The 13,810-nt window shown below is 44.5% G+C and overlaps 2 protein-coding genes across 4 annotated transcripts; both read right to left on the bottom strand.

The window, feature by feature from the left end:
• Positions 1–2,834: 2,834 nt before the first annotated feature.
• Positions 2,835–6,875, bottom strand: LOC111957197 (uncharacterized). 3 transcript variants are annotated; one of them, XM_023977964.2, is made up of 6 exons: positions 6,818–6,875; positions 6,325–6,611; positions 4,169–6,088; positions 3,342–3,449; positions 3,145–3,258; positions 2,835–2,973 (listed from the first exon to the last, which is right to left on the bottom strand). In XM_023977964.2, exons 2-6 carry the CDS (start codon positions 6,602–6,604, stop codon positions 2,942–2,944), a joined length of 2,454 nt encoding a protein of 817 aa, XP_023833732.1. In that variant the 5' UTR covers positions 6,605–6,611; positions 6,818–6,875; the 3' UTR covers positions 2,835–2,941. The 3 variants fall into 3 exon arrangements, with proteins under 3 accessions (XP_023833732.1, XP_023833729.1, XP_023833730.1); XM_023977961.2 differs by having other exon boundaries at positions 6,691–6,854; XM_023977962.2 differs by having other exon boundaries at positions 6,732–6,854.
• Positions 6,876–10,366: 3,491 nt separating this feature from the next.
• Positions 10,367–13,806, bottom strand: buc (bucky ball). Its single transcript, XM_023977018.3, has 7 exons — positions 13,731–13,806; positions 13,455–13,509; positions 13,190–13,348; positions 11,438–13,114; positions 11,207–11,317; positions 10,973–11,074; positions 10,367–10,889 (listed from the first exon to the last, which is right to left on the bottom strand). Exons 2-7 carry the CDS (start codon positions 13,459–13,461, stop codon positions 10,858–10,860), a joined length of 2,088 nt encoding a protein of 695 aa, XP_023832786.1. The 5' UTR covers positions 13,462–13,509; positions 13,731–13,806; the 3' UTR covers positions 10,367–10,857.
• Between the last annotated feature and the right edge of the window lie 4 nt (positions 13,807–13,810).

Below are 13,810 nucleotides of genomic sequence, written 5' to 3'. Positions count from 1 at the left end.
GACGCTTTTCGGGCGCCAAACCAACTGTGCGTGTTTTTGGGCGTAATTTGTAACTTATTTTGTACATAATGTTTCTGCCACCGTCTCTTATGACCGAAAAGAGCTTCTGGATATCAGGACAGCGATTACCACTTCGTACTGGATGCAGTTTTTTTCTTTAACGAGTCGGACGTGAAGGATTTACTTCAGACACCTGACAAGGCCCAAATCTCCATTCGCATGAAGAGACATCGGGGACGTAGGTCGGGATGCCTTGTAAGGATCCGACGRYAAGTGAGTAATCTCCCTCTACCATCAGTCCTATTAGCCMACGTGCAATCATTGGATAACAAAATGGATGAGCTCTGATCAAGACTATCTTACCAATGGGACATTAAAAACTTATATCTTATGTTTCACCGAGTCGTGGCTGAACGACATGGATAACATACAGCTGGCTAGGTTTTCGGTCCATCGGCAATATCGAACAGCTGCCTCCGGTAAGACAAGGGGTGGCGATGTGTGCATCTGTAAATAATAGCTGGTGCAAAAAATCTAATAGGTTTTGCTCTGAGGTAGAGTATATCATAATAAGCTGTAGATAAGCTGTAGACACACTATTTCCCAAGAGAGTTTTAATCTATATTTTTCGTAGCTGTCTATTTAACACCACARACCRATCATGGCACTAAGACGGCACTCAACGAGCTTTATAAGGGCATAAGCTAACAAAAAATGCGCATCCAGATGCGGCGCTCCTAGTGGCCGGGGGCTTTAATGCAGGGAAACTTAAATCYGTTTTACCTAATTTCTACCAGCATGCAACCAGAGGTTTTAAATTAACTCTAGACCACCTTCACTCCACAGACAGACATGTACTAAGCTCTCCCTTATCCTCCATTTGGCAAATCTGGCCATAACTCTATCCTCCTGATTCTTGCTTACAAGCAAAAACTAAAGCAGGAAGTACCAATGACTCGCTCAATAAGGAAGTGGTCAGCTGACGCAGATGCTAAGCTACAGGACTGTTTTGCTAGCACAGACTGGAATATGTTGCGGGATTATTCCGATGGCATTGAAGAGTACACCACATCAGTCACTGGCTCCATCAATAAGTGCATCGATGACGTCGCCCCCACAGTGACTGTACGTACATACCCCAACCAGAAAGCCATGGATTACAGGCAACATCCGCACCGAGCTAAAGGGTAGAGCTGCCGCTTTCAAGGAGTAGGACTCCAACCCGTTCACTTAAGAAATCCTGCTATGCCCTCCGACGAAACCATCAAACAGGCAAAGCATCAATACAGGACTAAGATTGAATCGTACTACACCAGCTCTGACTCTCGTTAGTTTGCAAGCCTGCCACATCTATTATGGACTACAAAGAGAAGCACAGCCACGAGCTGCCCAGTGACACGAGCCTACCAGATGACAGATTACACTGCCCTTTCCCACCTGGACAAAAGGAACACCTACGTGAGAATGCTATTCATTGACTACAGCTCAGCATTCAACACTATAGTGCCTTCAAAGCTCATAAGTAAGCTAAGGACCCTGGGACTAAACACCTCTCCTCTGCAACTGGATCCTGGACTTCCTGACCGGCCGCCCACAGGTGGTAAGGGTAGGTAATAACACAGCCACCACGCTGATCCTCAACACGTGAGCCCCTCAGGGGCGCATGCTCAGTCACCTCCTGTACTCCCTGTTCACCCATGACTGCATGGCCAAGCACGACTCCAACACCATCATTAAGTTTGCCGACGACAACAGTGGTAGACCTGATCACCAATGAGACAGCCAATAGGGAGGAGGTCAGAGACCTGGCAGTGTGGTGCCAGGATAACCTCTCCCTCAATGTGATCAAGACAAAGGAGATGATTGTGGACTACAGAAAAAAGAGGACCGAGCACACCCCCATTCTCATCGACGGGGCTGGGGTAGAGCAGGTTGAGAACTTCAAGTTCCTTGGTGTCCACGTCACCAACAAACTATCATGGTCCAAACACACCAAGACAGTTGTGAAGAGGGCACAACACCTATTCCCCCTCAGGAGACTGAAAAAATGTGTCACGGGTCATCAGATTCTCAAAAAGTTCTACAGCTGCACCATCCTGACTAGTTGCATCACCGCCTGGTAAGGCAACTGCTCTGCATCTGACCATAATGCACTACAGAGGGTAGTGTGTACGGCCCAGTACATCACGGGGGCCAAGCTTCCTGCCATCCAGGTTTCCTGTCATCTAGGACCAGGCGGTGTCAGAGGAAGTCCCAAAACATTGCCAAAGACTTCAGCCACACTAGTCATAGACTGTTCTCTCTGCTATCGCACGGAAAGTGGTACCAGAGCGCCAAGACTAGGTCCAAAAGGCTTAACAGCTTCTACCCCCAAGTTATAAGACTCCTGAACAGCTAATCAAGTTGATTAGGCCATCTCACAGCCCTATCAGAAAGCGTATTGGGTATTTTTTAGATTAGACTGAATTCATCTTTCATTTGGGACTACTAGACAATGAATCTGCTGTGCCTTTCGCAATTGACAGTGAATACATTTTACTTTAGAATTGTTGTGTGCGTCTATAGAATTCAGCTGTCATCATTAGCAAACTACCACACTTCTTTTTTTTAAATATAACTAGGCAAGTCAGTTAAGAATAAACTCTTATTTTCAATGACGGCCTACCTCGGCCAAATCCGGACGACGCTGGGACAATTGTGCGCCGCCCTATGGGACTCCCAATCAGGGCCGGATGTGATAAAGCATACTTATAAATCCCATTTCCATCCACATTTTCATTTCAAATGCCTCCACTACTCCAAAAGACCAAAATACAAGGAATTATTTAAAAAAAAAGTTTAATTTTGTTGTAGGTAGGCCTATAAATAGTAGGCTTATTAAAGGTAGGCTTGTAGGTAGGCTTATTAAAATATCTTTGTCATTTGTTCTCAGTCTGGTCAGTCAGTACCTGGTGTTTTTTTCCCCATTTGCTCCTGTAGAGAAAAATATAACGAATTCAAAATGGTTAACAATTTTCATGATCATTGAACCATTTTAATATCTTCTGTATAGGATCTGCTTGTCTTTTCAAAAAGGACATCAGAACTCCAGCATAAGGCTTCATCTTGGAATATTCATGAAGATCATTAAATGGTTTTACTTGCCTCTGGTTTTACCAGATCTGCCATAATACCCATTACAGTGTTCTTGGTAGCCATTCCTCTGGGTGTTCCGCTGTCCAAGGGAGTTTGATGGGTTAGTCTGTGCCTGTGTTCTGTCTGTGGACAAAACCAATAACACCATCAGGTATTCAGCATTGAAAACACCAACACAGTGGAAAATAGTTATATGTTGAACATACCCTGTGGTCCATTTTGCCATGGTCTCCGTTTCTTTTTATTATTGTTCGGGCCATATCCAGTTTCACCAAATTCATGACCAGGCCTGGCCTTGTTTGCTTTCCTGGAATCTGCAGGAGAAAGGTAAAATGTAATTGTGTCATTTTCCAGCATCGTTTCAAATGTGCATTTGTGTAAGAATACATTGGTGTAAAGTACTTAAGTAAAAATACTACTTAAGTAGTACTTTAAAGTATGTTTACTTTACTATTTACATTTGACAACTTCATACTTTCCTAAAGAAAATAATGTATGTTTTACTCCATACATTTTCCCTGACATCTAAAAGTGTGCGTTACATTTTGAATGCTTAGCAGGACAGGAAAAGGACCCAATTCACACACTTATCAAGAGAACATCCCTGATAATCCCTACTGCCTCGGATCTGGTGGACTCATTAAAACACATATGCTTTATTTGTAAATTATGTCTGTGTGTTGTAGTGTGCCCCTGGCTATYGGTAAATTAACAAATGTAATTGTGCTGTCTGGTTTGCATAATAAGCCATTTGAAATKATTTATGCTTTTACTTTTGATACTTAAGCATATTTTTGCATCTCCATATACTTTTGATACTTAAGTATATTTAAAAACATATTTTAAGACTTTTACTCAAGTAGTATTTTACTGTGTGWCTTTCAATTTTACTCATTTTCTAGTAAGGAATCTTTACTTTTACTCAAATATGACAATTGGGTACTTTTTCAACCACAGTGTACATCAAAATCTTACAGTAATTCAGACCAGTTTATGAAATTATTTTAAAAAGAAACAGGCTTTGCCCTCTTACCCATCTGTCGTTTCTGATTCTGTGGAATGCCACACTGCTGCTCCTGAGGCTTGAGGAGATCAGGGGCCACATTTCCCTCATTCAGTCTGCCTGTGGGGCTCTTCCTGAAACTCACTACGTTTAGCATCGGCTCATGACAGGAGCAGTTCCTCTCCTGTAGCTTTGAACACTTCAGACCACACACCTTGAACTGTCTGTTTGAGGAAGGAGCCGTTAACATCCTAATATCTGTGATCATCTGCTTGCAGCCCTGTCGACTGGGTACAACAGGCCCAGTCTGTTTGGCAGGCTCCTTCTCTTCAATCTCCATTTCCTGGTTGCAGGGACCTGGACAACTGTAACCAGGCTCTTGGTCTCCTGCCATACATTTGGAAGCATATGTTTCAGGGTCATCTGGAGAGCAGGGAGGGCTCTGAGCCCTGTGCCTTGTAACTTCCAGAGGCTTCAGATTTGGGCTACATTGAGCCTTGGGTTTCAGTGACCCTTGAGTGCTATTCAATGATCCTTCAAGACTTGGGATCATTGTACCTTTGCTTGAGAGCATAATAGGCGAACCATCCACACTGGCTTTTTCCACAGGCTCCACTGACCAAACAAACTCATTAGCATTTCTCTGTATTTGCCTATAATGGAATGACTCCTGGCATGGAGTAGCATTCTCTTCAGACATTTTCTCAGCCTCTTTCACATTTTCTAAAGTCAGCGAAAACCGCCGACTTCTCCTCCTCTCTGTTATATCAATGACCTGACTGGCTCTGAGGCCTTGATTGACCTTAGCAGGATCAGATTCTCTCTCAGTCACCACCTCAGGATTCATAAGGACATTCTCTATCAGCAATTCCTTGGAGGGGACATATGGGGCCAACGACTGCACTGACCATACTGACTCATTCAACTTTTTCGGTACCTGCCTATAATGAAAGGACATCTGGCTTTGATCAGCTGAAACTTTCTCAGACGACTCCTGTGCCACATCTTCTGGCGCCATCAGTCCATTTTGTATCAGCCACTCTGTAGAAGGGACGTATGGTGCCATTGACTCCACTGACCACACAGACTCATTCACCTTTGACTCCGTCATCAAGTCATGAAAGATAAAAGGTAGCTTCAGTATTTTGTAGTGGCAATTGTCTAAGTTCGGAACACCTTCACAGCTTCCTGTCATGACCACGTTGGAGCCCTCTGTGGTGTTCTCATGTGTAATTTCTTGGGTAAGAGTCTGACCACATTTGGGTGCCCTCTCCATTTTGGAAGATGGCGAACCTCCACCAATCAACACATCTGGGAAGGAGGACGACGCACACCTCTCAGCCATGATAACCTCATTCTCCTGGTCAGAGGAGCTACACATGGGGACCATGCCATCAGCAGAGCTAACTGACCACACATCATGATGCACTAGGTGGCCTCCACCATGGACAGGCTTCCCCAGTGCCTCTATAGAGGTCCTGCGTGAGTGGATGGTCTTGGTTCCTGCAGGCGGGTCTGTGCCAGTACCCTGGCCCCTCACTATCCCCTGGAATCCAGTTTCGAAGGCAATGGGGGAATTTAGTTCTGCTTCCGGGCGGCTCTGTTCCTCTGCATTGGAGCTTGGCGAGGATGGGTTGGTGGAGTTGGTAGAGTTGGTGCCCCTTCCAGAATCTGACCCAGCCAGAGGGGCAGCCGAGGGAGCAGAGTCTTTCTCCGCTTCAGGTGGTGGTTCAGTCTGTACTTCGGAGTTGACCGTCTCTCTGGGTGTGGTGTTCTGGTAAAATGTTCTCAACATATTGTTGTGGTTCTGGTAGACCATGGCAGCAGGAGGAAACTGGTATTGTCTGTACTCAGCAGGGTGCAGCTGGGCATGGGGAAGAAAATAACCTGGAGCCTCCATGTATGGGTGGGGAGGGAATGGTGGCATAACCATACCCGGCATACCGTAACCTAAAGACAGAATTAGAAGGGATGAGCATCATTGAATTGAATCAATTATTAAATAAAAAGACAGCTGAAAAACATGGGGTTCCTCAAATTTTGGAGGTGTACATTTTGAGTTTGTACAATGTAGTAGATTAATCAGAACAAACATTTGGTTTAATTATCATTAATATTACTTTATACACCGACTGAACATTTCATAGCTTTTATACTACGGAGTMTGAAAAAGGATTCAAGCGTACCCATCCCTGGAAAGCCAGAGTATGGGTTGTAGGGCATGGGCCACTGGTAGTTGTAGACGGGAGGAGGAGGAGGGGGCTGCACAGGCTGCACGTAGAAGTAGGGTCGAGGCTGGTGCACATGATGGGGTGGATGTTCGGTCAGATGAGGCCCTACTCCTTGGGGTCCATGCACCGAGTGCCATGTACCAGGGTTAGGCTGACGAACTGACTGGCGTGGCCCAAGGTGCCTTGCTACCGCATGTCGACCATGCGGTCCATTTTCAAACGGGGTTGCTGCCATAACTCAACTAGTCAAAGAAAGAGATTGTAACTATAAGGAAATACATTGAATCAATGAAAAGTCTGACATTGTAATTAAATAATAACCTGAATTCAATCMATGTCATTGAATAATAAGTGCATCTTACAAATGGTGACACTACAACAATTAACTCCAATTTCCCTGAATAAGAAAATAACTCCAAAAACAGAGCACACAAATGTTTGAAATGACCTGATCACCACCAAAACAATAGATCAACTTGCGTTGCCTAACAACACGCTGATTAAAAGTGGAAACTAGACACACCTGGCATTAAGTAGATGATTATGAGAGGTGTGGTTTCAGTTTCAAAAACAGTTCCTTATTTGGATTGGTTTACCACCGGTTGCAAAGCTACCAGTAATTTACCAAAGTTACTGGGATCTTTGGTAATTTAGGTAATTAACAGGTAATCTATAGCAATCTATTGTAACTTTGGTCATTTACACTTTAATAACTTTTTACAAAATGTATTCATATAGTATAGTTTTTTAAATATTGGTGTCCATATTGTCCTTGAGTTTCTAGTGGTTAGACCAGGGGTATTCAACTCTTATCCTACGAGGTCCGGAGGCTGCTGGTTTTCTGTTCTACCGGATCATTAATTGCACCCCCTGGTGTCCCAGGTCTAAATCAGTCCCTGATTAGAGGGGCGCACTGACAAAATGCAGTGGAACTGGCTTCGAGGTCTAGAGTTGAGTTTGAGGGGGATTAGACCATATGGTTCAAGAGAAAATAGCCGAATTAATGAAACAGGCATATAATCAACAATGGCATTATTTTCAATTAACTTTGCAACTATTGACTTTTTTCGACAACTCTCACCAGTTTGGTGGCAAAACATTTACAACAAACACATATTGACATAGTAAATTAAAAAATTAAAAAATGTGTAAAAAAATCGAGGATATATATTATTATTTTTTTTACCTTTATTTAATTAGGCAAGTCCTGCAGGGACGGGGGCTGGGATTAAAAATAAAAAATAAATATAGGACAAAACACATCACGACAAGAGAGACAACACTACATAAAGAGAGACCTAAAACAACAACATAGCAAAGTAGCAACACATGACAACACAGCATGGTAGCAACACAGATGACAACATCATGGTAGCAGCACAAAACATGGTACAAACATTATTGGGCACAGATAACAGCACAAAGGGCAGCTGGGGTGAAAGAGGAGTGATTACGATGGAGGAAACCAAGTCTAGATTGAACTTTAGCCTGCAGCTTTAATATGTGCTGAGAGAAGGACCGTCTAGCCATACTCCCAAGTACTTGTATGAGGTGACTACCTCAAGCTCTTAAACCCTCAGAGTAGTAATCACACCTGTGGGAAAGGGCATTCTTCTTACCAAACCACATGACCTTTGTTTTGGAGTGTTCAGAACAAGGTTAGGACAGAGAAAGCTTTTGGACACTAAGAAAGCTATGTTTAGAGTGTTTAACACAAAATCCGATGATAGGGGTAGCAACCATAAAGAAGAAAGGGAAAAACCATCTGACCCAGATGATTTTTTGGGTCACGTTTCAGGAGCTCCTTGAGAACCTCAGACTCAGTGACCGCCTGCAGCAAAACTTTGTAGCGGGGCAGGGAAAAAGAGGGAGAAGCGTCAGGGCTAGTTGCATTAGAAGGGGTGGGAGATTAGGAAATGTTGGACGGCAAGGAGGCATGGCTGACCCCTCCTGTCTCACCTCCGTAGTTTTATGCTGCAGTAGTATTATGTGTCGGGGGCTAGGGTCAGTCTGTTATATATGGAGTATTCTCCTGTCTTATCCGGTGTCCTGTGTGAATTAAGTATGCTCTCTCTGTCTTTCTTTCTCTCTCTTTGAGGACCTGAGCCCTAGGACCATGCCTCAGGACTACCTGGCATGATGACTTCTGCTGTCCCCAGTCCACCTGGCCATGCTGCTGCTCCAGTTTCAACTGTTCTGCCTTTGGCTATGGAACCCTGACCTGTTCACCGGACGTGCTACCTGTCCCAGACCTGCTGTTTTCAAACTCTCTAGAGACAGCAGGAGCGGTAGAGATACTCTTAATCATGATCGGCTATGAAAAGCCAACTGACATTTACTCCTGAGGTGCTGACCTGTAGCACCCTCGACAACTACTGTGATTATTATTATTTGACCATGCTGGTCATTTATGAACATTTGAACATCTTGGCCATGTTCTGTTATAATCTCCACCCGGCACAGCCAGAAGAGGACTGGCCACCCCTCATAGCCTGGTTACTCTCTAGGTTTCTTACTAGGTTTTGACCTTTCTTGTAAAGCAAATGAAAGTCCAGTTAATTTGCTTTACAAAACACACTTCACAAAAATATAACCGGAAATCAGTTAATTGAGATAAAAACATTAGGCCCTAATTTATTGATTTGACATGACTTGGAATAATATGCATTTGTTAGTTACAGAAWYWTTTTTTTTAAAGGTAGGGGCATGGATAAGAAAACCAGTCAGTATCTGGTGTRTCCATCATTTGCCTCATGCACAGCGACATCTCCTTCGCATAGAGTTGATCAGGCTGTTGATTGTAGCCTGTGGAATGTTGTCCCACTCCTCTTCAATGGCTGTGCAAAGTTGCTGGATATTGGAGGGAACTGGAACACGCTATAGTACACATCGAYGCAGAGCATCCCAAACATGCTCAACGGGTGACGTCTGGTGAGATGACGAGCACGCAGTTGAGCTTCCCTGACAGTTTGTGCTGAAATCCTTTGGTTGTTAAAACCCACAGTTTAATCAGCTGCCCAGGCTCAGACGATCCTGCAGGTGAAGCCGGATCTGGAGGTCCTGAGCTGGCATGGTTACACATGATCTGCCGAAGTGAGGCCGATTGGACGTACTGCCAAAATCTCTAAAACCACATTGGAGGCTTTTAAGATAAATTAACATTCAATTTTCTGGCAACAGCTCTGAAGGACATTCCTGCAGTCAGCATGCCAATTGCATGCTCCCTCAACTTGAGACACCTGTGGCATTGTTTTATATGACAAAAACKGCATATTTTATTGGCCTTTTGTCCCCAGCACAAGATGCACCTATGTTATGATCATGCCATTTAATCAGGTTCTTTATATGCCACGTGGATGGATTATCTTGGCAAAGGAGAAATGCTTACTAACAAGGATGTGAACGTGCACAAAATAAGCTTTTTGTGCTAATGATGAATGTCTGGGATCTTTTATTTCAGCTCATGAAACCAACGCTACGTTGCGTTTATATTTTTGTCCAGTATAGTGTGGTCTGCAGTCCCCATTATCCAATGATCAAGTTGAAACTTCATGTGTGAAGTTAATGGTCGTCAGCCAACATGTCACCTATTACAGTCAGATTAAAGAACTGCGGTGATCACAAGGCTGTGCTGGCTCCCAGATTACCTTGAACAAGTCAGACATGCCAATGATTAAGGCTGTTATAGTACAGATGTGAAGTGGTCTGCTCTTCCACGAAGTCCATAATGTAAGGATAGCTATCAATTACATTTTGGGTCTTTCAATTACTGATCCATCTTGTAGAGCACTATCCACACCTTTCATGAACCTGAGGCATCAAACTATTCTTCATGATGAATGTAGCACTAGTCTCTTAACAAAAGTCATTTTTTAAAGTGCAATGCAAGGATTTTAATGACACAACAACACTGTGCAGACAAGTAGATGTCAGTTTGTCAACATTACACTGCAATGCTTAAAATATCTGCACAATAATAAAAACAAGACACATTTAGACTGGCTCTTAGCTACAAACTAGCCCAACAATTATTTCTTTGCATCTCCTCTCCAAGCCACTGCATTTCCACTGCTTGATACATCTTATTACCTGGGCTTCATCCTCAGTGAACGACAGACACTGAAAAAGAGTTTAAAAGCTGCAGAGTAGACTGGACCTACACCTCCCAGGTCCATTCTGGTCTGCAGGTCAACATGGGGGTTAGCGTCACAGTACGGTCTGTGAGGCTGCAGCCCAGGCTGTGATAAGGATGAACACAGCGTCAACATGGCTACCATCATCAAGCAGTGGAAATGCAGGCATCTACTGTGTAGCTAGTTGTTGAACTGCCGCCTGAGATTCTTTTTTAACCACGTATACAAACATTACGAGTGTCTATTAATTTATTACAATGTGTTTTGTGTGTATTTCATAGTGCAAGTGAATTTATATATATTAGGTAATACATTTAGAATAAATATATTAGGAGCGGTGCAATTCTTAAATAGGCTAATATCTTGTGCCCCTTCTCTTTGTGGTCCCTGAAGAAAAAAAAGAAAAGTTAGTGTTATCATTTCAAAACGTGACAAGTAGTAGTATCTCTATACTGCAACACAACCCTTACCTCTGCCCCTCTGGCAGCGAGAGAACTCTGATTCTTCATGATCGTCATAGTCAGTCCTTCGGGGCCTCTGCTGAACAAATGGCCTTCTGCGTGGGGGTCTCACTGAAGGATACAGAGGGAGGGAAGCATGAGCTGGGACACCAATAACGGCCAGGTCAAACAGTGAATGACTAGTGAAAAGTAGAGAACTGATCAAGGCAATGGGTAACTCGGCAGTTTGAACAGGAAACTCACTTTGTTCTTGTGAACCATTGTACGGTCTCCAAGACTTTGGCTTATATTTGGCACCAGAACTCCCCCAGCTATCGTGGTCTGATGCCACAGTGCCTTCTCTCCAAGGTTTCTCTGGGAAACATGACAAATTCACAACATCACATTTGTAATGAATGACACATGAGGATTAAAAGTAAAAACACTATTTAGAAGGGGACATCAGACTACGTCAAGAGATGGAAAGAATCTTACCATTATAAGGCCTGCATGGGGCATTTCTTTGTCCTCCTTTCCCTTTATACTTGTCAGCTTTGACAGTAGCTTTGTGGTCCTCACAGCAGTCAAAACTCCAGAGGTAACCGTGCTCCTGCTCTTCATGACACATGACTTCATGGTGGTCCTCACAGCAGCCCCTCTTTGGTTTACTGTTAGGAAACTGGCGAGCAGAGGGCTGAGGCACTCTGTTAGGGTGATGTGGTTTCTTCACAGACACCTGACAGGCGCTCAACAGCTCCCCTCGCTCATTGTAGTCATCTTCCTCTAGCACATCTTCATCCGTTTCCTCCCGCTCAACAAAACGGCATGGCCCTTGTGAGTCGCCTGGCCTCGACTCTTCCGCCAGGCTCAGGCCACAGCTGAGACAGGTCTTAGAACATTCTGCAAACCCTTCTACTGGGTTGGATTGAGTTGGTACGTTTTCCTTACCAGAGAGGTCAGGTGTTTCGCAGGTTGCCTCGGCTAGCTTGCCGCCTCCCACATACACATGACCACCAGAGATAAGGTCCACATCTTCGATATCAGTGGAGAAGAGCTCGTCTCTGGAGGAGAGCTCGTCTATGGATGGGCTGAGGACACTCTGGCGCTCCTGGGCCACTTGCGGGTAGTAGCTACAGTAGTAGGCACTCCCAAGCGGGGACAGRTGGCTTTGCGGTGGAGGTACCAGACTGGACGCAGCGGAGTCAACATACCACAGTGGATCGTCCAGCAGCATGCCTGTAACCTGATCACAGGGCAGCCTGAGGATTCTGTAAGGCAAGTCAGAGGACTCTGCCTTGGAGGCTAGATTATCTACAGGGTCCTTCAGCTCAGAGGCAGATGGAATCAGAACCTTGTCACAATCTTGTTCTGGAGCCAGACAGTCAAGTGAGTGGTGGTCATGTGAAGCCCCATTCAGTTCAAGGCTCTGTGTCAAGGCCCCAGAGTCACGTTTTACATCCTCTGGAGGATTAGGCTGTTCTCTGGACTGCCACTCTATCCCAGGTTCTTCAGTGTTCAGGTGGAGCTTCTCAGAGTGGCATTGCTGCCTAGACTCCTCCAGACTCTCCTCATGGACAGAAGAGCTGTCGATGGGCAGCACCCCAGAGCCCAGGGACCAGCAATCCTGCTTGGCCATCTCCAGGCAGCTCTGGCTGGATTCTGCATCATAGACCAGTGCTGTAATAGTGGAGTCACTGAATACGCTGCTGGGCAGAGAGGAGTCCCTCTGCCTCCTCTTACCCTGCTGGGGTTGTCTCTGTGGCAGAGGTCTCAACTCCAGCTCCCTACGCGTCCCACTGAATTCTTCTTCCACATTTCCAGAGGAAGAGATGGTTGTCTCAGAGGTTAGGGACCCTAGGTCAGATTTAGGGTTTAGCTCACTTTCTTCAGGTGGCTTCTCATTGGTTCTGAGCCTGTCCAGACTGTCGATCAGGTTGTGGACAGTGTCGCTCGGATCGGTTTGAACCTCTGAACATGCGGTCTCTCGCAATACACAGGCCTGTTGCTGGTAGTGGTGGCGGTACTGTACGTCGTAGGTCGCAGAGGAGATGTGGGGGTTAAACACCCTACTGTAATCAACAGGCTGCATCGGAGCCTGGGGAACCACATAGCCAGGATACTGCATACCAGTATATGGATATGGAGCCATATATGGACGCACATAAGGAATAACTGGAAATAAAGACATTTTAAATTAAGATGTAAATTCATTTGTTTAAGATGCTAGAAAAATGTGTGCTATTGTACCTGATGGGGGAAGACCATACTGGCCATATGGGTTCATATTCCATTGGTACATATTATAATAAGGTTGAGTTGGTGGTTGAACATAGAAAAATGGTCTTGTGTGATTAGTTGGATGGTGTGGTTGCCCAACTCCCATTGAGTGTGAAGGATTATTCATATCTGAACGAAAGGAGAAATTAATTAGATGATTTGACACTTTCCACAACAAATATTCAATTGAGTAATGTCACAATTGATCAAACCCAGTACACTAATAAATAATCACCTTCCATTGCTTGGTCAGGGCTGAAAGACAGCACAGGATATTATACACCGCAATTCTAGTGCAAAGAGGAAACAAAAAGTTAACGTAAGCCTACACACATCATTAGATGGGCATCCTAAATCGGTGTAGAAACTGGTAGTGTTGCAGAGGCTCTGCCTTCCATTCAAATAAGGCGACTGCAATCTGACTGCATCCACGAACAAGACATATGTATGATGCCATTACATCAGAGTAATACACATGAAAATKACCGGGGGGGAAAGTATAAGGACTTACATGTGACCGTGACGGTCCAAACAAAAAAAAACGTAAGACCGTAGGCGTGCACGAAACGAGAGCAACACAAAACTCTGCCT

The sequence above is a fragment of the Salvelinus sp. IW2-2015 genome, linkage group LG32 (assembly GCF_002910315.2).
Source record: "Salvelinus sp. IW2-2015 linkage group LG32, ASM291031v2, whole genome shotgun sequence".
Lineage (NCBI taxonomy): Eukaryota > Metazoa > Chordata > Actinopteri > Salmoniformes > Salmonidae > Salvelinus > Salvelinus sp. IW2-2015.
This window is presented reverse-complemented; position numbering and strand designations above follow the sequence as displayed.